Raw genomic sequence first — 24,333 nt, forward strand, 5'->3', positions numbered from 1 at the left:
ATGTCTTCTCTAACCACAATTGAGTGAAAGTAGAAATCAATAACAGAAAGGAAAGTGAAAAATTAACAAATACTTGGAAATTGAACAACACACTTTGGAACAATCAATGGGTCAAAAAAGCAATCACCAGAGAGCTTAGAAAATACGTGTGATTAATGAAAATGAGAATACAACACACCAAAACTTATGGGTATTATGAAAGTAGTCCTCAGAGGGAAATTTATATCAGTAAATGTCTACATTAAAAGCCAATAAAGATCCCAGATCAATAACCTAACTTGGCACCTTAAGAAACTAGGAAAAGAAGACCAAACTAAGGGGCTCCTGGGTGGCTCAATCGGTTAAGTGGCTGCCTTTGGTCAGGTCATGATCTCATGGGTCCTGGGATTGAGCCTCACATCTAGCTCCTTGCTCGATGGGCAACTTGCTTGTGCTCTCTTGCACATGCTCTCTCTCTCTCAAATAAATAAATAAATTAAATATTTTTTAAAAAGTCAATCAACATAATAAACAACATTAATAAAATTACAGGAAAAAAAACCCCAACATATGATCATCTCAGTTGACACAGAAAGGGCATTTGACAAAAGCCAACATATTTTCATGATAGAAACACTTGGAAAACTAGGAGTGAGGGAACTTCATCAATATCATAAAGGGCATTTATGGAAAATCTACAGTTAACACCATACTCAGTGCTATAGTCTGAAAGCTCTCCCTTTAAGATCAGGAACAAGACAAGGATGCCCACTTTCAGCACTGTTATTCAGCATTGCACTGGAAGTTCCAGCAAGAGTAATTAGATAAGGAAAAGGAATACAAGGCCTCTTAACTGGAGAGAAAGTAAAACTATCTCTGTTCACAGAACACATGATCCTACATGTAGAAAATCTGAAAGAATCTACAAAAATGACTACTAGAGCTAATAAATATATTCAGCAAAGTTGCAGGATCCAAAATGAACCTGCAAAATCAGTTGTATTTCTGTACACCAGAAATGAACAACCCATAAAGGAAAGTAAGAGAATTCCTCTTATCACAGCATATTAAAGAATACAATTTAAAGAAGAAATTTAACCAAGAAAGTGAAAGACTTGAATACTGAAAACTACAAAACAGTGTGAAAGAAATTAAATACCTAAATAAATGGAAAGACAATCCATGTTCACAGACTGGAAAACTTAATGTTGTTAAGATTGTAGGGGTGCCTGGGTGGCTCAGTCAGTTAAGCATCTGCCTTCGGCTCAGGTCATGATCCTGGAGTCCTGGGATCGAGCCCTGGGTCGGGCTCCCTGCTCAGTGGGGAGTCTGCTTCTGCCTCTCCTCCTTGCTCTTGTTCTCTCTCTCAAATAAATAAATAAAATAAAACAAAAAAAGATTGTAATACTACCCACAAAAATCTCCAGGTTCAGTGCAGTTCTTATAAAAATTCCAATCAGTGTTTTTGCAGATTTGGAAATGCCAATCCTCAAATTTATATGGAATTGTAAGGGCCCCAAATAGTCAAAACAGTCTTGAAAAAGAAAAAGAAAATTGGAAAACTCATTTCCCAGTTTCAAACCATATTGCAAAGCAATGGTAATGACATTCTGGTCGTCCTACAAGGGTATATCTATATATGGATAGATAGATCAGTGGAATAGAATTGAGAATGCAGAAATTAACCCATACACCTATGGCCAGTTGATTTCTACAAGAATGCCAAGACCACTCACCAGGGAAACAAGAGTCTTTTCAACTAATGGGGCAGGGACAACTGGCTATCACATACAGAACAGTAAAGTTTGGCCCTGAATTCACAGCTTATATAAAAATGAATCCAAAATGGATCAATGATCTAAGTATAGGAGCTCAAAACCCAAAAAATCTTATAAAAACGCACAGGAGTAAGTCTTCATGATCTTGTATTTGGCAATGAATTTTTAGATAATACTAAAAGCACAGGTAACAAAAGAAAAACTAGATAAATTGGACTTTGTCAAAATTAAAAGCTTTGTGCATCAAAGAACATTAACAAGAAAATGAAAAGATAAGCTATAGTATTGGAGAAAATCTTTGCAAATCCTATAAGGGTTTACTATCCAAAATATATTAAGACCCTTGAAATTCGAAACAAAAAGGTGGACAACCCAATTTAAAAATGAGTAAAGGACTTGAATAGACATTTCTCCAGAGAATATATACAAATGGCTGATAAGCACACAAAGATGTTTAGTTTCATTAGTCATTAGGGAAAAGCAAAACCAAAATAATGAGATACCAATTCACAAAAACTAGGATGGATATCATTTTTTTTTTTAAAAAGGGAAATAAAGTGTTGGTGAGGATGTGGAGAAATTGGAACTCTTGTACTCAAAAAGTTCAACACAGAATTACCATATGATGCAGCAGTTTCTCTCCTGGCTATATACTCAAAAACATTGAAAATAGGTACTTAAACCAATACAGGTACATATATGTTCATAGCAGTGTAAGTCCAGAGATAGGAAAAACCCAACATAAACACATCGACAAATGAATAGATAAGTAAATTGTGGTATATACATACAATGCAATATTATGCAGCTCTAAAAGGGAATGAAGTAGTGCTATATACTACAACAGTAGATAGCTTTAAAAACATTATGCTAGGGGCGCCTGGGCACCTTTGGCTCAGGTCATGATCCCGGAGAACTGGGCACCTGCTCAGTGGGGAGTCTGCTTTGACTCTGACCCTCTGACTCCCCGTTTCTTCATATGTAAAATAAGAGAGTCGGACAAGATAAAAAATCTATGCAGTATATTCCCTAAGACAAAATGGAAAAAGGTAAAGCCCTTGAAACAAGGGTTGTTCATCATTCATGAACATAGAAAGAAATTTCACCTGTGGTATTGGAAGTTGGGGAGAACAGCAACTTTCTAAAGCAGCCAGGACAGAATGGTTTACAGGTGAAAAATTAAGCCCAAGGAGAGCCACCTCTGGAGGAGAACGGGTGTCGAAGATCAACAGTTGGGTATGAGTGTTATTTGCATTTTTGGGCAAACATCTGATATGGCTTTGGTGTGAGCAAGCATCCTCCGTTCAAAATAGCTTAAGTGGAAAGCTTTAATAATTCATGACATTCCTGGTAAGTGTGTTGAAATCTGATTTTTTGATAAAAATATACCCAGAAATCATAATGCATAAGGAAACATTGATTAGTCACAAAACCAAATATGAGTCTTACAGTAATCATTGATGAAGAAATATTTCTAGCTCACAAACACAATGACGAAACCAGCAGCTATCTAGTCTTTTCCCAGATTTTCTTATACTGGAGCATGACTGCTAATTCTGTATAAATATAAGTAGAAAAATAGCTTTTGGGACTCTTAAATCAAAGCCTATTTTCTGCCACTACCCACCTACAACCATCTGCTAGACTATGGATTAAAGCAGATGACAGCAACCCTCTAAGGATGCTTCACAAAGAAAACCAGTTTCAGAAGCCATAGGTCAAGCATTTTAAGCATAATTAAACTATTTTAGACTTCAAGTCTGTTTGGCTAATAAGTCCAAGAGAAATGAAATTATATTTAGTGAACACCATGTTTCGGTTTAAAATAACCATAAAAAGAATAAAAAATAAGAAGGAAATCTCTTGATTCTTGTTTGATGGCACTAATTGTTATTCATTCACTTATTTGTTCAACAAATATTTCAACAAATATCATGTACCAGGCTCTATGCCAAGTGCAGGAGATAAAACAGAGAGCAAGTCCCTGTCATCATGAGGCTTGTGAGGCAGATGAAGGGACTAGTAAGAAGACAAATAATATAATTAAAAGTATTTCCTTTGTATCATTCATAGATAAGAAACCGGGACAGAGAACACCAGAGGATGGCCGAAGAGCATCTCTCTGAGGAGGGAACCCTCCAAACCCAAAAGATGAGAAGAAGCTAATAGGCAGAGAGGAGTATTCTAGACGGGAGTGTCCATGTACAAAGGCACTGAGGCAGGAAATCATTTGTTAAAGTCAGGATTGGATCTTCCAGTGGGCGCTCGAGTGTGGTGCGGCAAAAAAGTAATTATGAGATGAGTTTGGAGAAGAAGGCAGAACAAGACACAGAAGATCTTAGAATCATGGTAAGTATTTGGATTTTGACTGTGTAGAGAGCAAAATGGAGGCTCTCATGTCAAGCAGTCTTTCATGTCAGCCTGAGTCAAGCAATGACGCAAGCAGTTCAGGTACCGCAGCTAGGAGATACCGCCGGACCAACGTCAGCTGACTCCCCAGAACTGATGACGAGCAGAACCAGAGGGGGTCTGCAGACACCCAAAACTGATGAGTCCCTGTATATAAAGGGAAGGATTTTGGCAGTAAACTGTCACTCTTCAGACCTGACCCAGATTAAAAAAAGGCAACCACCGTGGAAGGCTCTGCCCAATGGATCTCCCAACAGAATCGAGATCCTTCTCTGCTGGAACATCAGAAGCAGGGAGTGCTGAGAGCAGACCCGGACCAGACCGAGGCCTTACCTCAACTGCGCGCCCCCAGACTGACTTCGCGTTTGGTTCATTCACTGCCCGCAAGCTTCTGTTGTCTTGTTCGTTGGGTGGCTTTTCTTCTGTCCTGCTCTGTGTGCTGTGGAAGAAGCCAAGTTTAATCCCGTGGTGAACTGTCATTGAGTTTGGAATCCTGAACCCGCTTTATCATTGTGATTTACCTTTGCTTTATGATTGGATAAAGCTGACATTGTGGAAAGACACAACTCCTGCGTGTGCCTTCATAGCGTGCTCCTGACAAACTGTAATGGAAGCAATGGGGAGCTTTTAGAAGACACCTGAGATCATATGATTTTTAAAGGATCATATTTGCTGCGAGTGAACTGATTGGAAATAAGCAAGAATCGAAGTGGGGAGAAGGGTCATAAGGCTGCTGCAGCACAGGAGATGGTGGTGCTCTGGACAAGGTAGTGGCAATCTTAACAAGGAGAAAAATGGATGGACGCCATATGTATTGGGGAGCTCATGTCAAAAGACTTGTGGATGGATTTGAACAGGTGTGGGAGGAGGAAAGGGAGGAATTGAAATGGTTAGGTGCATGGAGGTGCCATGGCTGAGAGGGTGGAGCCTGGGGTGTGTGGAGGTGGCCTGCAGAGGTGGTGGTAGCTGATGTGGGAGTACACAGGCCGGACATGTTTGGGTATGTCTGTGAGACTTGCGAGTGCTGGTGTCAACAAAGCCTCGGATGTAGAAGAGTGGAATTGGCAGAGCAGAGTTCTGTGCTAAAGATTAACATTTTAAAGTCACTGGGATAAAAATGGTATTCAAATCATGGCAGAAAGGAGTACAGAGAAGCAAAGAAGTCCTGGGAAAGAGAAGCTCCAATGCTGTGTGAATGTTATGCAAGCAAAATTCTCCTGAACAGCTTCTTGAAGACAGTAACTTTGTTCTTGTAGTCAAATATCAGAGTAGTAGTAGTATACAGTTGGAAAGGGGATACTGACAGCCGAGGTCTAGAAAGCCTGAAGACCTCTAACACTGAAGTGAGTGAGCATTTGAAAAGAGGTTATTAGATCATCACGGGGGAATAATTGTCTTTGAGCACAGTGATGTTCTGGAGGTGATTAGATTAGAACTTAAGATTGCTTGAAATGGGAAAGTGTGAGGTATATTTACGAATTGCTGTAGAGAATTTAAATAACCACAATTTTAATTCATGAACTGAACATGAATTATTTTTTTAAGGCATACAATCTCAAAACCTTAGAATAGTTGGGGGAACGGCATTTGTTACAAGGAATGCTTCATAGTCAGCAGTATTTCTAGTGGCCGTGGAGCTTGATCAGTGAGAGGCATTCTTTGTATTTCTTTGGAGCTAATGGGAGTAGGGAAATTATTTAACCCTCGCCCCTTATTTGACAGCTAAGCTAATCCCTTCTGAGCTTTTTAGTAGTTACTTGTCCATGGTTAAACTAGTAAACAGAAAGATTATACCAGTCATTCCTAACCTCACTTCTAACCAACAAACACCATCTGTTGAACTTACAAACAAAAAAACCAGTCAACTAACCGATCACATGAACAGACAAAAGAACTAACACAAAAAATACTGGTATCCTGACCCACTTTTGGAGATCTTGATTCATCAGCCTGGGATGAGACCCCACACATCTGTACTTTTCAGAGCTCTCCGAGGCGCTTGTGATGGCTAGATGTGCTGGAGAAGACTTGAAGTCAGGCTTTCTCATCGTGTCATTCACTTTTTATCCCCCTGCTAAACTCTCATTACCTCTATTTCCTTACCAACCACACCTCTCACATCTACCCTCTTGTACTCTAACTCTGCATAGTTTTTCCGAAGGAAATTAGAAGCCCTTGGCTCACGGCTCCTCCTCCGATTGCTACCCTATCTCTTCTGCCCCTCCCCACTCCTCTGGCCACATGGGTGCTGAGGTTCGGCTGTTCACTCTTCTGCTATTCCTCCTCCTTTTCTACCTGATCTCATCCCCTCCAGTTCCCACAAGGCTTTCATGCCAATGATGGCCAGGCTTATGGCCAGACTGAACCTGACCTCCTGCCTAACACCCAGGACTGTGGAATTTATGATTTATAAAATAGCAAAATGTTTGCATTCCAGTGTACCTTAAATGTTTATCTATTAAAAATATGTTGTTCTTTTGAAGTTAATCCAAAATACTGAGGCGGGGGAAGGCAGGGCGAGCAGTCAGTGGACCAAAGTTAATCCAATTACACGGATGTGACAGTTACACCTACGGGTGGCCCTGTAATTCCCATCTCCTAGTATCTATGTCCTTATGTAATTCCCTCCCCTTGAGTGGGAGTGAGACCTGTGACTTGCTTCGAACAGAGTAGAGCAAGTGAAAGGATTTTACAAATGTGATTAAGGTCCTTAATCAGCTAAGTTAAAGCTGACCAGGCTGCATGGGCCTGAGCTAATCAGATGAGCCTGTCAGGAAGGCCCAGGCTTCTCTGAAGCAGAGACTTCACATAGCAGAAACACTCTTCCATTGCTACCTTCGAAGAAGCAAATTGCTAAGAGTGCTATAGCCACAAGGAAGTGAAATGTCTACAACCTGAGGGAGCTTAGAAGTGAACCCTTCCCTACTTGAGCCTCCAGATGTAAAACACAGAGCAACTGCCACCTTGATTTCTAGCTTGGTGCTAGACCCCTCACCCACATATATGGTTTGTAATAGTTTATTCCTCAGCAGATCGCACAGACACCATGTTGAAAGCAGAGATCCTGCATCTTGGTTATCCCTGATTTGGGTTCATGGGGTCACTGACCAAAAGCTACTTACAGCAGTGAGAAGAGCACATGAGACAGGCATCAGTAAGACAGAACTGTGTGTGCCCACGACCTCCAGTGGCTCTGGCACTGAGCAGAGGAAGAACACAGGGTTCTTCTATACACTAATGGTTAAAAGTTTTCAACATGGGCAAATGGAAAATGTGAATGCTGTAGAATATGCTGTTGACTAAAACAATAGTTTGTATACTGAAGGTGGAATAATTTTCTTTTTGTGATTGGAGTCAACTTGATTTTGTTCTAGCAATAAAGGTAATTGCAGAATCATAGGCTTTCCTGAGGATAATGTTCACTCTGGAGAGGGTCAATGTTCGCAGATACTTCGTCGTCTTGACTTGCAATAGCATTCTAATCAGTTAGCCAGTGAAGTAGGGGTTTTGTTCAAATATGCAATGCTATTACGAGGGAGATTTCATGAACACAACAAAATGTCTCAAGTACACAAATACTTAAGTACACACAGAACTCTTAATCTTAGTATGACACAGAAGACCTCATTTAGAAATAGCCCAAGCCTAAAATTTGGTACCAAGTCAGTCATTGCTGGAGAAATATGTGGCTTAGTGTTACCTTCTCTGTGTTAAAATTTCAAGCTTTACAGTAAGCCACAGCTAAAAAGTTTGAAGTCCGTGTTTGAAATAAACAGTTCCCCTTTGGATAATAGGAAAAGGCATGATAGGAAGATCTAGGTTTGGTTTGTTACTGATTCTTTTGAATGGTTCTGGTAAGTTAATGGATAGTGACAGTAACAGGGAAGCTGATTTTTCTGAAAGTAAGGGAACCACCTGGGGAAGTGGGAGATTTTGATTCCTGTAGCATCAGAGCTGGTGGAGATGTTACAGATTACCTAATACTCCCCATTCGTTCTATGATCGAAGTTCAGAGATATGAAGGCACTAAACTCACCTGCCAATTAAATGGTAGAGAAAAAGGATTAAATCCACACTCACCAAATTCTGATATTCTACTGTACTGTATTCTGTCTTGTTTCCTTCACTGACACCTCTGAAGAAGATAGATTTCTTGTGGCTTTTGGAGACCTGTAGTCACTGAAGCTGGCTAGAATTATTGGTTCCACACAAACTCAGCTGCATTACATGATAGAATACAACTGTCCATATGCTAGTCAGTCTTGATGACATTAGTGACTTTAAAAACAAAAAGCAGCTCTGAACTGTCTGCTCAGCCTTAGCTCCCGTATCATTTAGTTCCTTGGGAAGAAACCAATGGCACATGGGCCACATTTAACCCTTCACCAAGTTTGTCAGCGGCCTCCTTTCTGGAGTTTTGGGAACTTGCTCATCTTACAGATGGGGAAACCAAGGTCAAGAAGGGGCTAAAACTCAGCCAAGTTCCGGCCCAGATCCAGGTCCCAGGCTCTGTGCTGATTGAGAACTACTCGTTAGGTTTGGCTGACAGAGGATAAACGGATTGGTTTGGGCTTGCTTGGTGGATGGCTATAAGCCAAAGTTGGATCTAATGCATTCAGTCTTGGAAGCACAAAACAAAACATTGAATGCCTGGTGGTGTAAGAGTAGGGGAGGTTGTTTCTAAATAACGTTGAGGCTCTGCTTCTTACAGATGGTGGCAAGAAGTGGACTGAGAAGTACAGTAAGTAATTCCTTGAAGAGAACTTCCACTTTAAAGATGGGAAGCAGTGGTTAGAAGTGTGGTGACTACCTAAATTTAATTCCTGGCTCAGTAACTTACCAGCTATGTGATGTAGGGCAAGTTATTCAATTTCTCCAAGCTTCACTTCCCTGATCTGTAAAATGGGGATAATATTGGTACTTACATAATTGTTAGGACAAAATGAAAAAGTCACTAAGAAAACTACATGCTCCACAATATTAGACATGAGTATATTCCAATTAATAATGAAAAAAACAGTGAATTACTTGAAATACACTTAACCTTTTGAAATTTAATAGTTTGCCTGGTTAAGGAATGAGACATTTCTGTCAAAAGTATGTATTATTGATCAAAAAAATCTGTTCAAAATATAGCATTATATTCAAATATAGCAGTATATACTAGGGATAAGTTTCTAAAATGCTAGTCTTCCTTACTGCTCTCCTTCCCACAAAACAACAACCTCGGTAATAAACAATAAGCACAGGTGCAAATACTGTATTCCCTATTTTTAAAAAAGACAGAATGTATGCGTGTGGGGGGGGTATGAGTGTGTGTGATGTATGTAATTTTGTAAATGTGCCCTCCAGATATTATTTTTCCTTTAGTCTTTTACAAAAGAAAGCTCTGCAAAACATCCTCAAGTATACTTAGAGCCACATCATAATAACTGGTCATAATGATGCTCTTGAACGTTTATATAAATATTTCTATCTATTTCGAATTACAAGATACCCCAGAACATGAGAGTTACTCTTTTGTTTAAAAGCAAAAAAGCACCAAAAACCCAACCTACTATTGATCCCATCGAAAACAACCCACATTCTCCAAGGTCTCTGGAAGGTTACTGAACTACAAGTACCAACATTAGTTTCCTCAGAAAACCAAGATATGGTGGTACTGCCCAGTGGAGGGCCAGTGCAAAGACAAAGGGTTCTTTAATAAGGTGAAAGTATTTTGTCACTTAAAAGTTTTTTGAAAAGCACTGGGAAAATGTGTGTGCAAGTAACTGAAATGCCATCTATGAAACAGTTACAACCACCAAAATAAGGAAGGCTTATTTTTCTATTTTACTTCAAAAGGAACAAATAAATTGGTCACCAGTCTTTGATAAGTTCTGGATTTGCCACATCTCCAGAAACCGTACAAATGGATAGTTCTTTTGTTTTACTTCAATTACTTATAACATGTATATCACATAAGGCAAATTCACTTCATGCTTTACTTAGTAAAATGGAAAAAAAAGCTTTCTCCAAAATTGGCACTAAAGTTGTTAAGTTCTTAATAGCAAGGAGATACATCCAACTAAAAGCAGAATGAACACAGTCATAATACAAATCAAATCAAAATTATTTCCTTTATATCATCAGCAATGAGTAACTCCAGAGGTAGTATGGCAGAAACGAGCATGGATCCTATCAGGTCACAACCAATGAAGAAATTAAATTTATTTTTTTCTGTGGTTTTGACCATAAATTGCTTTACACATTAGGACCTGAATAAAAACCACTCTCAGCAGAAATCTTGGCCCATTAATTCAACTGACATATCAATTTACAACTTTCAGGACTGCAGATATAAAAAATGTAAAATATAAAATTATGTAAGTTTGAAATGGTTTTAATCATATTCATTAAAAATATTTACATTTCCCAGTACTTACTTGACAAAACCCCCTTGCAATATAATTCTACTCTAAACTTTTATTTATAAAATGAGGCTCATTTATGAGATTTCAATGAATGTTATACTGCAAATTGCTTACATTCTGTAAAATATTTTAAGAACTTTTCATATCAAAGGTAGTTTATATTGGATTATCTGAAACCCAATAGTGCCCACAGATGAGCTTCTTATAATTCTTTTCATTAATGCTTGGAAAGCACTGTGAAAACGAAAAGTGCTGTTAAGTGCTATCATCTCCCTTAAGTTTTCACTTACGCTGTGTGCACATTGTGAAATAAACACATATGCAGCATGTCCATGTTTTGATATGTATTTTTATTTCCCTGCAGTTTTCACTTATCAAGAACAAGTAACAGGGAAAGTTGTCTGAACTAGTGCATAAACAAACATTCTGAAACACCACTACACGTATCTAATTTACAAGAACCGTATAAAAAAAGTCACTAAAACACTACACTATGAAGGTGTCCAACGCTTACAGTCAGACTTTTTCCAACCCGTTACTTGCCTTGTAGCCACAGGAAAACTCTCCAAAATTGAAAAGACAATCTTGCCACAACCCTCCCCCCCTCCCAACACCTGGGGATGGCTCGATATCTAGACTTCCAATAATTATTGCAATGATATGATGCAATACATACCTGGTAAAATATCCTTTATGTGGTGTGTTACAGTTTTAAAGCCAGTTAAAATATGCAGTCTTCAGATAAAATGTAATCCTTGAAAAATTTTCTTATCTGCACAGTTTAAATGTGCTAGATGCATAATTTTTCCTAGTCCGTTTTTCCTGTGTAATTATTTTTTATAAACTGGTATTATAAATAGAAATATACATTCAAAATATATGGAAAAGTGAGTTACTACATTAAATTTGCATGTATCGATCCATCCCTTTCCCCTGCACAGTAATAGAAAATACTATTTTGCCTTGAACTTCATATTTGACAGTGAAATGCCACTAGTATTTACCAAAAAGTCCATCTAGTCAAATTGTGAAACAAAATGAACCAAGTGAAAACTTTACAGTTCCTTTAGAAAAAAATTACAAGAATTTCATTTCCTAGCTATGAATCTTTAACTTTTTAGACACAAAGTTGGATTTATTTTTACAAGATACAAAATGTAAACATGGCAAAATAAATAGTTAAAACAAGTGATGCAGGATCCCATTTCATGCTCATGATCCCATTAAAGAATTATTTTTTAAAATCCATTCAGTTGCAAATTCAAGTGCAAAAGCATGATGATGAATATCTACTATTCAAGTAACAGAAATAATATTGATGATACAAATAAACTATTTTACAAGGTAGTGATTTTCCCAATTTTACAAAATATACATCATATATCGACTTAATATCCGATATACTGTAGTCCATTTAGGTCCATTGTTACGCTCCGTGATCCACAGAGTGTTGCCTTTTGCATTCAGCTGGAATATGAATGACTGCACACCATCAGCACAGGTCAAAAGCCGTATGTTTTAGGTTATGTCACTTCCATAGCTACTGTTGTCTCTGCTATTCCATTTAAGCCCAATCTTTCAGGTTCATGGTTCTCTCTAAAGAAAGGCAAAGAGGAAAAATAAACATTAATGCTCTCTAGAATATGATATTATCAGTATTTACAGACACTTATGTAACTACAACATATATTTCACAAGAATATTTCCCATTTTTTATCATTTCTATACACGAATGAGGACAAGTTTTTTTCAGGTAAGAAATCCTATTAATTCCTAATTACTTGATTATAACTGTTTCCTTAGGAAACAGTAATTTGACATAATATTTTAGTAGAAAGAAGCCAATGACAAACTACTCATGAAATGTAACACAAGACCATCCAAGTTTTTTACAACAGATGAAGCATATAATGCTCAAAAAGAATAATCATTAGAAGTACAGTATTACTTACTTTCCACTACAGTTTAATTTTATAGGTTTAAGGTCATGTAGTTATTAATTCATGCACCTCAATTGTTTTCTGATTCACCGTTCTCATGTATTAGTATCATAGAAAGAAATATAAAAACATACCCTGAAATATATTATCACAGATTTAGCTAATATCCCAGAATATTCTCAATTTTAACATATACATAGAATAACTTGCTTTCCCTTTGTGTATAATACTGACGGAACACAACTCCTCCTCTAACCTTCCCAATTGTCTATGCTACAAAAAAGTAACAGAAGACTGAAGCTTCTAAAATATTTTTTGATGTATTTTTTGGGGGTCTGATGGCTTTCAATTTGATGTGTTTTTTCCCCCTTGTTTTTTATACTTCTGGTTGGCATTTAAACATCCTACCAGTGACCTCAAGCAAAATAGTCTAAGTCATAGAGCTCTACATTAAGCAGATCTCAGTATCTGTTAAAAAAGCAAGTCAATAAAGAGACATCTATTGCTTGGGCAGTAAAAAAAAAAAAAAAAAGTCTTTTTCCTCCCACAGTATAGCCAGTAGAGAGGGATGGAACGGTACTGGAAACAAACAAACACAGACACACACACACACACACACACACACACACACACACACACACACACACACACCTCGCTATGCTGCTGATGGCACTGCTAGGAGTAACCTTTGGCACTCTGTCCATACTGGCAGCAACTGTGGCAAGTTTTAAGGCTGTTGGCGATGGTGCTGAAGTCCGTGTATTGATATGCACATTGACTGGAGAAACAACACTGACATTATTGAGGTGCACTGCATTTGTCAGGCAGGAATTGTTCATGGGAAGTGTTTGAGGACTGCTTGTGCACAATGCTGGGATTAAGTGGTTTGTAGTGGTGTGGCCAACTGTCCTTACAAGTTGTACAGCGGAAATCCCTGGGCTGGATGATAAAGCCATATTGGTGGAGTATAACGTTTTAGAGGTTCCTGAAGGAGGAAAAGAAAATAATTCAATTCATATCATGAAACATTAATTAAACTCTCAAAAAATCAGGAGTTTAATAAAAAGTGCAAACACTGGTATACTAATACCAAGTTAATTTTCCACATACTGGCCTCTCCAAAGAGAGTTCCTGATCACAACATACTTACCTCTTACCACCCCAAAGATAGATCTTTCTATTGGCCTGCATAAAAGGGCTTTACAAAGTATTCTGCTGCATCCCTATTTGGAAAGTAGGAAATCGCGGGGCAGAGAGGCCCTCTCCGGAGGTTGAGAGCATGTGGAAATGATAGTTGAGTTCCATCAGAATTTACACATGCAAGAAGAAATCAGTAAGGAAAGGCAATCAGGATCATAGGTATATCTAAAAGCAAGTGGAAAAGCCTAGGGTCTGAGTAGTAGTTGAAGGGTGAAAGAACAGCAAGTCATTGAGGACTCGGGGTAGTAAGAAGCAGACAAGGTTCCAGAGTAATACTGTATTTCAAGAGGAGTCAGAGAAAGCAGTCTGATGAATATGTGCTAGTGGGATGGTGAACCCAATTTCAAACCCCAGATCAACCTGGATTGCATTTTGCCTTTTTATCGCTGCATGGATTAATTCCATGGTGATGGTTAGCAATTAGCTCAATATGTTTCCTAAGATGTGAGGCACTGATAGTATATGAATAAAACTAGACAGGGTGGAAGTGTTACAAATGAATGTATCTAGTGGGTGCAGGAGGACAGGGAAGCAGGCTCTATGTGAATTCTAGAAAACATTCAGCTATTCCATGACACCTATCCATAGAAATTCTGAAGAGTCCTGACTGATTTCTTGTACAATGCTTTCCCCTTGCATTTAAATAATAAAAACCTTATCTCAAATCAGTGAGTTACAATTTTGAGCTAATAAGTACCATACGAAACCACAGGCTTACCTGAAGGCTGGACAACACCATTTATGTTGTTGTGGCCAGTGTTCTGTTCCTTGGCTACCTCACCGCGACTCGGAACAGGTGCGCTGACCACTGCGGATGCAGCAAAGTGGGCGCTGGCTGAGTCAAGTGTTTTAGACATACAGTCAGAGGTGCTTGAGCCCTGTAAGATAAATGAAATTAAACTCTCAATTTTTCAGATGTGATTTCATGAACGTGACTATTTAAAGAAATGGGCAAACCAAAAGGCAGTTGCCTTTTTCATCTTGAATAGTTAGAGATGTTTAGATTAAGAGATCTAGGACTCCACAGACTTATTTTTGGCATATGAAGCAGGGAAATAAATGACTAAAAACTGGGAAGAAGCAACTATTTTGGAGAACTAGGGAATTAAAAACCTCAAACCTTTAACACTCTACTAATTTCTCGAGTAAGTGTTAATGAAAGCTTTTTTAAAAAATACTTGACAATCTAGATACTATGGACGACATGAAATCAAAGGAACTAACCATCATTTTTGTCACAATGTAAGAACATATCTGGCCTAAACCTGCAGCAGGCTAGTGACCCAAGAGATTCAGAAAAAGCAAACAAAGTTTAATGGCCATTTCTCTTGATTCTGTATGAAACTGGTCAGCTGTTACTAACAGCCAATAGCTCTAGAATGTGGGACAGTCTCAAATCCATCCAGATGATGGATAGAGGAGTGCTGAGGGCTCCTGATGTCACTGAGATTTTTCATGTTGTTGGATTCAGGATTTCCAAGGTTAGCATATTTAGTGATCCCCTGAGACTGAATTGAACTTCCATCAGCAGACACTGGCCTAAGAGCTCTCACAGAATACAACGAAGACTGAGCTCATCTGTTATTCCTTCAGAATTACTTTTGGAATTATGAAGCAACAAAACTTAAGACCTAAAACACTAGATGTCTTTCTTTCAGATGGCTCAAATTTGAAACATACTTTTCAATTAGTTTTACTTTTAGTGGCTTAAACAATAGAACCCTATTCTCATACAGTTCTGGAGGCCATGAGTTCAAAGTAAGTCTTACAGGGCTCATATCAAGGTGTTTGCAGCAGGGCTACTTTCTTTTGGCAATTACAATTTCATAAGGTATTTTTATCCTTATCCCTAGTGTATTCATTTAATCATGCCTATGGAGAACTTCACCTGGTGGCAATTTTTTTCTTCAGGGGAATGTGATTCAAAGAGACAAGGGGCTATATTGTTTAGATTTACTGCACAATTCAAGGGAATTACCTCTTAGCCCATGGGGCACATCCATATGGCACTTAAACACAGAGTTTAAGAAGTGGGTAGGAAAGTTATAATCTTGGGAAAAAAAAAAATAGGGCGCCTGGGGGTCATTGGTTAAGCGTCTGCCTTCGGCTCAGGTAATGAACCTACGGTCCTGGGATGGAGCCCCTGCACTAAGCTCCCTGCTCAGTGGGGAGTCTGCTTCTCCCTCTCCCTCTGCCCCTCCCCCCAACTCATGGTTTCTCTCAAATAAAGAAAAAAATAAGTTTTGGGGGCTGTAGGGGTGGGGATGATAGTTCTAAGAGTATATAATTCCTTCTACAAATTCTCTATAACCCTTTAAAACAACATACTTTCCTAAATTACAAATACCATATTTGACTCTAGTACTTCCTTTATTAAATATAAACTAGTTTATCAAGGTTATCCTCTGTGACTTGACTAAAATGGAACAAGACTATGTAATTATGAAAGAAAAAAAAAAGAAACATAACTATGATGAAAAGACAAGTTTACCTGTGCTTTTGGATGTGTCTGTTGCGAGGAATGCTGAGACTGCTGTTTCTGCTGAAGCTGAGCAAGCTGCTGCCTTTGCATCTGAACTAACTGCTGTTGATGTGTCTGAAACTGCTCTTCTGTGATACCCCCTGTTACTGGTAAAGGATACTCATTTCAGAAATAAGTATGTTTTAAAGTACTTTTAACAACACAAGTAGAATACAATATAAAGTGATTGCACAATTAAGATGAAAAGCAACTGCAAATCATATATCTGCAAATAACCCAATAAAAAGCAAGTGGTTTATGCTAATATCCATGATCTTCTAATGTCACATGCTAAAAAAGTTCCTATATGTAGAGTTTACTGTATAACATGGTTCTAACATGAAGATTCTAACCATTTATTCAGACTTTGAGATCACTCTTAGTTTACTATATTGTGGTAACTATATATTAAGAAAAACTTTGCTTTTTATTACTACAAACAATAATAATGACTAAGTGATAGCCTTAGTAAGAAAGCAGGACCACCTGGAAGACTGTAAATGATCCTTAATGCTGGTTTCCATTTAGGACATTTTCTCTGATTACAAATCAGAGTAGAAGACAAAGATGTTCATCTAGTATAACCATTAACTGAGTTTTAAGCCAATAGATTTGATGCTAAAATAAGCCTTAAGTTAAACCCAAAATATAAAAATAAAAATTTTAAGTTAAACCCAAATATAAATATGGGCTAGAAATCAGAGAATTGTTCAGAAAATTAAAGGCAGACTGTATCCTCCAATGTAATCAATTATGCTCTGTTAATAGAAGTTAGTAGATTTCAAGTAAAAATAAGACATCGAAAACTTTTGTTTACAAGATTAGCTAAGAAAAAGTTATACTAAGAAACATTTTCTTCACTTTCATTCACTAGTTTTCAAGTAGATCACTGATAAATTGAGTTGAGGACACAAAACTATTTCCAAAGAAGTTAGTACATTATCAAAATCAAGAAATATTAAGTCCCATCAGAATACATCTACTACTAATTTTGCTCTATTTTTCTTCATTGTTTCTTTGCTCTCTCCCAACTATTTCTTTCAATCAGCAAGTATTTACTACTACGATGATGCAGAGTGCTACCTTAAGAGTTAAGAGAATACAGGGCAAAATAAACTAAAAGGGTCTGCAGCCCACCCCCCCCCATAAAGTCCTGTGGTGTAGCTGGAAAGAAAAGATACATAAAAAGAAGTATCAACTAATCAACTAATATGAGTCAACCTTTGAAATTCAATTGAGCAATCAAATCAACAGGACCTAAAGGGGTTTGGCTAGAAGACAACACCCTCAACCTAGATTACTTAACTAGCCCCCCACCCCCAAGTTTTCCATTTGGTACAATTACAAATCAGAAATTTTTAAAAGTGTGATGGTAATACAGCCTATTTTCTATGAAAAGGGAGTTAGGCCCCAGAGATGGACAAAGCATTAGATATGCCTTCATTTCTGTTCTGCAACATTATCATTAAAATTTGTACTGGACTATGAAGGAAAAACAGTTCTTAGATAGCAATTTTATTTTTAGAAGAGTAAAAGACCTGGGGCTACGATAGTGCTCACTCTAAAATTTTAATATTACCTGTATTTTTGAAGTACACATTAGTTATCTTACTGAATTACCAACAAAATCAAATGTTTCTCTTTGTCTGCACATGTTAAATTCACTGCAAGTGTTCTATTTTTAAAATGAAAAAATATTTTTAATTCTAAATTTACAATCTTCAAAATCAAATGAAAATGTGAAGTATTCATGAATTTCCAGCTGTTTGAAAACCTTGGGAAAGAGATGAAAAATAGCTTATTAGATAAAAGACAGGAAGGAAAAATCTTAAGTTAAACCCAAATAAATCTGTTTAAAGTCTTACGTGTATAGTGTGCCAATTCAAATGAAATGGACTTGGAATCTGGTGTTAGCATTGTCTACTCCCTCAAATCCAGCATTATGTTCATCTACAGCTAAGTTTTTTTGTTGTGGTGAAAAGGTGGGAGGTTACAGTGATTAAGTGAGGAATAAACCAAATTAAGTGAATATACTTTTAATGGCTATTTCAAAACTAAGAGAGAAATGAGAACACCGAGAATCTTCTTCTCCAAAGTCTTTTAATTCAGAAAATCATGAGATAGAAATCTAATTCAGAATAACTATGTACCTAAATTAGTAGAAAGAACAAAAAGCACTTTTTAATGAAAAAAATTACTTTTGGTTGGTAGTCCATGACTAACAAAGTATTGCCAACTATAGGTGTTCTACTTGCTTTTTATGAATGGATGATCATTTACATATAAATTAAAAAGGAATGCTGATAAGACTGCCTCTTTTGCGGAAGAGAGGATATGTCTACTTATTGCCCTGTCCTGTTGAGACCATTAATTTGCTCAGGAACCCCATCCTTTTCCCCATAGAAAACTCATTAAAATCCCAACAAGACTCAATCCAAATTACTCAAATTGATGGTGTTTCCTAACCTTTTTAAACCTAGGCTAACTTTGATGCCAAAAATTTCATCCCTGATCCCATTACTGGCTGAGAATGACTGATATAAACTCAATTTAATTCTATAATATGGTAATGCTTTAAAAATGACATTTATTTTTTTCTCTTCCCCTCAACTCAAGCTTAGCATATTATATTCATTCCTGACATCTAATTCTTTCTTTACTATAAAGTTTTGTGCTTGAAAAGAAGCTCATGCTCCTCATTCAGAATTTTCTAGAGCATTGTTTAGTATTATTTCAACTCTTTAGACAAAAAGAGCAATTAGTAATTGTGGCACAGAATTGGTACACATACAAAACACCCTTTCATTTTGTTAGGGTGAACGGAAAGTGGTAAGAATGTACTATTTTAATGGCACAGGCACAGTAGTGAATTTTCATTCTTAGGGTTGACTTAATGGTAGGTAGAGATAAGTAACTTGGTAGGTAATCTGACTTGAAAGCACCTTCTCTACTGATTATTCTTCCTGCCATAAATTACTCAAATACTTTCACAAGAAATTTATTTTGTACACTGACTTGCAGTCATCAAAAGGCAAACGTTAAAACACATCAGGAAAAGGTTGCAGTTATAGTGTGAAGAAATCTGTTTAGAAATGAGATAGAGAAGAGGGGGCCCAGCCTTGGGGTAGGGAGGGGATGTAGAGGCAAAAAGGGGAATTGGGAACATACAAAACAGAAACCAATCTGCTTCTCCTGCTTAGGGCCAAGCCAAGTTCTTTCCACTAGTTGCTCGTAAGTTGCTAGCATAAAACTGAAATTTATGCTGGTCATAAATCTACGCTCTCCCACCCCTGTAAGTCCTGTCAGTTTAAAAGTAACCACAAATCTGACTGTTTTGTGAAGGGAGCAATAATTCACTAATCTAGACAGATGGGAAGTGTCCTTTTACTGGAGTAAGAAGTCTTCCAAATCTCTGTGGTTAATACATGCTAAAATATAGGTATACATATTATAGAATTTTTCTCTTTATATATGCAAATACATCATTCTATACATTAGTGGTGTACTTGCATTTCTAAATATTTTGTGTATATAACCAATAGTCTGTTTTTCACTAAAGCCCCTAAACTTTCTGGCAATTTTTTTTTTTTTTGTATCTGGCTCATTACCCATCTTAGATTTATCAGCTGCTTTACTCACCAGATGAATCCATGTATTTTTTGTTAGAATACTTGTCACCATCCTTGGAATGTTGATTCTGATTTCAAAAGTCCTAGGCATTCCTCATTTCAGCTTTCACCTTTCAGGTATGTGGTTCCTGTATGGTGGTCTGTTAGGCTGATCCCTTATTAGCTTTCCCTCTCATATTCTAACAGTGATCCATCAAAAATATACTCAAGGTATCTCCACTATATTTTACACTGGTTTAATAATTCTAAACCCCTAGATCACTGTTTCTTAAATTTGGGCCCACAGAAGTATTCTTGAGCATGGGGAAATCTTTGTATTTGCTAACTTTTGTTTTGTTGATAAACTAAGAAGAAAAATCTAATAGAAACACATTCTGGATCTTCTGGATAACCATCTCACAACAGAGTATGAACATATGATTTTTTGTGCTTGTGTGTGCCTTTTAAAAATTATTTTTAAGGCAGTGTTTCTCTAAGTGGGCTAGTACAATCTGTATTCTTGGGAAGCTATGGAGTTATTTAAACACTAAGCTAGACCAAGTTTTCATAGTTTAATGAAGAACATCTAATATGGTAGTAAAGATGATCTAAAAGTCAAAATGAATATATATTATCCAGTATTTCTTCATCTACAGGGTAGGTCTTTGTTACAAAAGTCTTAATATATGCTTTATTGAAGCAATGCTGACTATATGCATTTTTGTTTTAAAAGACAGATCTGGGGCTGATGGGGGTGGGGAAGACAGACAACCTATTTTAAACGTAGGTCTTACAGAGGAGTCAGGTGAAAGTTCAGATAAACCATTGGAGCTACTGTGAGGCTAAATCTCAATCCTTGAAAGTTGACATTATTTGTCTAGGACTATACACATCCTATAATGTAACTCTCACAGTTAAAGGCAAACTAATGAATAGACTGCAAAACTGTGGGGGTACAAAGGGTGAAGATGGGAGGTGAAGTCAGGGATGAAGGGTGAGGAGATGAAGACTGAGGAACAAATGAGATGTGAAAATAAAGACCCATTTAGGGGGTGCCTGGCTGGCTCAGTTGGTAGAACATGTGATTCTTGATGTGGGGGTTATAGGTTTGAGCCCCACATTGGGTGTAGAGATTGCTTAAAAATAAAATCTTTAAAGACCCATTTAAACTTCTGATACCCAACCTAAATAGTTACGACTGAAATTTCAGTATTATTTCCTTTAGTAGTCAAACTAAAATATTTTGATTCCTGAAATCTGAATCTATTTCTCACAACTCTGGAAGAAACCCTAAGTCAAAAATGAATCCTTGTGAGTACCTTAGCTAGTTGTGAAAATGTAGTTTTACCTATTCAAAAACTTTCACACTTGCAAACATTTTATGGCAATTTAAGAAAGAATGGGAAAAGAAACTGAAAAAATTAAAAAATCAGGAATTTTTCTTGGAAAACTGTCCAAAATGCTGATGTTCTTACAAATTGGTAATGTTAAGATACTTGCACCTGGTCAAAAAGGCTGCTGGTTATCTATTCAATATACGAAGACAAATGAGGGGAAAAAAATGCTCATTGCAACTATGCATTAGTCAAAACCAAGGTTAAATGTAAATTAACCCAGCTCTTCAAGTCTGAACAAGCAAAGCTTCCTTCCTTCCTTCATATTAAAAGTAATCTCTACACCCAACGTGGGGCTTGAGCTCACAACCCTGAGATCAAGAGTCACATGCTCTACCAAAATGAGCCTGCCAGGTGCCCCAAGCAAAGCTACTTTTAGATGTGCAATACATTTTCTTAAGTTCTGGTTTTAAGAACAATAGCTCAAAAGAATAAATAAATCTGCAGTTTCAAATGACTAAAAACTTTATCTAGTTATATAAAGAATGTAATACTTGCCATGTGCTGTAAACTCCTTGAAAGGATCATTGTCTTGTAAAACCGCAACTCTTAAACACTTAACATAGAGCTTTGCATATGATAATTCCAAATAATTATGTGTGAAATTAGTTTTCCTTGGTTATTCACTTGCCACGTTCAGCACAATCCATCTTTCCTTTCTCTGCCCTGCTTCTATTCTTTGAGAAGACTTTTCCAACTAACGAAACAGATCTTACTTAATAGTTAATAAGACATGTGTCTTTGCTTTAAAATGAAGTCTTCAGTTTTAGTTCTTCTAATACCTAGGACATACATTTCAATTTGTTTTAAGTCCTTTAAGTATGATATCAAAAGTAACAATTAGAATATATTTAGGACACAGGGATTATGAGTTGAAAAATATTAACTGGGTTATTAACAACATAAAAGAAAATTCTTTGCCATTAGCTCTCAAGTTCCAGTGTTTTTAAGAACTAAAAAACTTGTGATATAAATATTACTGTCGAGTGTATCAGATTTCTATTTCTGATTAAAACCCTTTATTTGTTCTGATTTCTCAGCTATGAAACAGAAAATTCAGTACTTATAATTTGTCTAGCTCAGTGATACACTTTGTAAGGTAAAAATATGGTCCTGTGTCAGTCTTGTTACTCTTAAAGACAAACACACTCTCATGACCAACTCCACAAAGAATAAGCAGAAGGCAACAGTACTAATAAAGGCATAAAGATTAAAAGAAATAAAACAGATGTGGGTTCAATTCTGTTGTCTATGTCCATCAAACATAAAACTACCAACTTTCTAAAAACTCCTACATCCTCTTTAAGTTGATGAAGGAATTCCTATCAATATTTACTGAACTGTAATGGAATTCACTGAAATTATCTAACCAGAACTAAGAGGACTATGTAATGAATAGAACTGGTACAAATGGGTACTTAAAATTGTCACAGCTTTTCAACTGTTTACAAAAATGCTGTTAAAAGACTTGTTCCATTATGCATTTATATACCTGTGCCTAGTATTTTGAAACAAAACAAATGTATTTAAAAAAAAAACAAAACCAAAAACCTTGTGGCCTCAATGATTAGAGGATCACAGCTGAGAAGGAAAACGTCAAACAAAATCCTTTACTCTAGCAACAGAATTAAATATATATTTGAAAATTTCTATTTAAAAACTGATTCTAGGGGCGCCTGGGTAACTCAGTCAATTAAGCACCTGGATGGCTCAGTTGGTTAAGTGACCTTTGACTCAGGTCATGATCCCAGGGTCCTGGGATTGAGCCCCACACATCAGGCTCCTTGCTCAGCAGGAAGCCTGCTTCTCCCTCTGCCTGCCGCTCCCCCTGCTTGTGCTCTCTGTCAAATAAGTAAATAAAATCTTTAAAAAAACAAACAAAACACTGATTCTGATGTAGCTCAGTTGTTGCTTAAATCTTGAAATTTGTCAAAGAAAGAAGGAAATGGTACTATGTTGAGAATACTATATTATACAGACCAAAAAGACTATTTTTTTTTAGGGGAAAGGTAAAAATTAAAAAACTTTACTGTCTATGATGTTAACAACACATATTTGTCACTTAAGTTACCTGAAAAGTGCATGTGTGCCTAAGATACTTTAAATGCTTATTTTATGCTGATGTATTATGTTAGTGTCATAAAATTCTAGAGCTAATTATTATAGAATTATTTAAGTTATAGTAAGTTATATTCTGGATGAATACAACTAGAGTAATGATGACATAATAACATACACAACCTATGCATATTTTCTGGAAGGGTCAAATCAAATCCTTTTGGAGTTTACTGGGAATGTACAATAGAAAGCTGGCCATGTTCAAGTTGAGATGAAATGTAAAATCATTTTTTTGGTATGGTACACATTGTTAGAGAAGAAATTCAATCTACTATCAAATCTAATTATAAATGCCTATACTGAGATGTTTTTAAAATCCTTTTGGCAAAAATTATTTTGAGTAATTTTTGTTACAGAAATTCCAATTCAGCTAAGTAATTTGCACACTGTCATGGGGTTGGCGGAAAAAAAAAATCTGACCTGGTATTTGTCAACTTCCTACCTTTAGATTTCTAATAAGCTTGCCACCACAAATCATATTTGGTATTTATCTATTTCAGCTTCAAGAGCTCATTAAACTTCACAGATTCATGAACTTTATATAATGGGATATCATTTTCCTTATCTAAGTTTGCTCAGGAGAAAATTAGCCAACTAATTTGGAGGAATGACATGTCAACTTCTAATCATTCAAACAAATCCAATTTTCTACTATAATCTTTAAATAGATAAATGTCTAGGTCAAGTTTAAAAATAAGCAGTCCAGTAACAGAAAAAGACTGAACATGACTGAGACCAAATTTCAAACTAAAATGATTTGAAACCACTTTAAAGATGTTTAACATAATTTTGCATAGTAAAATGCACCATTCAGGAAATAATTTAGAAATACTTATGTTTTCTAGAAAGGAAGGATATCAACAGTGTAAGTCAAGTCATATCTAGTTTTGTCTCTGGATACCATGCACTGCTTGTATGTATCATAAGGATATTAAAAATTATACCTACTTGTATACATGTGATAAAGAGAAGA

At 36.7% G+C, this 24,333-nt stretch overlaps 1 protein-coding gene across 2 annotated transcripts in view; it reads right to left on the reverse strand.

Moving 5' to 3' along the window:
- Positions 1 to 10,910: 10,910 nt before the first annotated feature.
- Positions 10,911 to 24,333, reverse strand: part of EPC2 (enhancer of polycomb homolog 2) — a 121,994-nt gene continuing 108,571 nt past the window's right edge. The window contains exons 11-14 of one of the 2 annotated variants that reach the window (XM_025856172.2): positions 16,211 to 16,341; positions 14,438 to 14,597; positions 13,171 to 13,504; positions 10,911 to 12,175 (exon numbers count right to left, since the gene is read on the reverse strand). In XM_025856172.2, the coding sequence (XP_025711957.1) occupies positions 12,103 to 12,175; positions 13,171 to 13,504; positions 14,438 to 14,597; positions 16,211 to 16,341 (698 nt within the window). In that variant the 3' untranslated portion in view covers positions 10,911 to 12,102. Of the gene's footprint in view, positions 12,176 to 13,170; positions 13,505 to 14,437; positions 14,598 to 16,210; positions 16,348 to 24,333 lie in introns of both variants that reach the window. The other variant, XM_025856165.2, reaches the window with a different exon arrangement.

This window comes from Callorhinus ursinus, unplaced genomic scaffold (assembly GCF_003265705.2).
Source record: "Callorhinus ursinus isolate GAN/ISIS: 27379988/994484 unplaced genomic scaffold, GSC_fseal_2.0 scaffold2, whole genome shotgun sequence".
In the NCBI taxonomy this organism is placed as follows: Eukaryota; Metazoa; Chordata; class Mammalia; order Carnivora; family Otariidae; genus Callorhinus; species Callorhinus ursinus.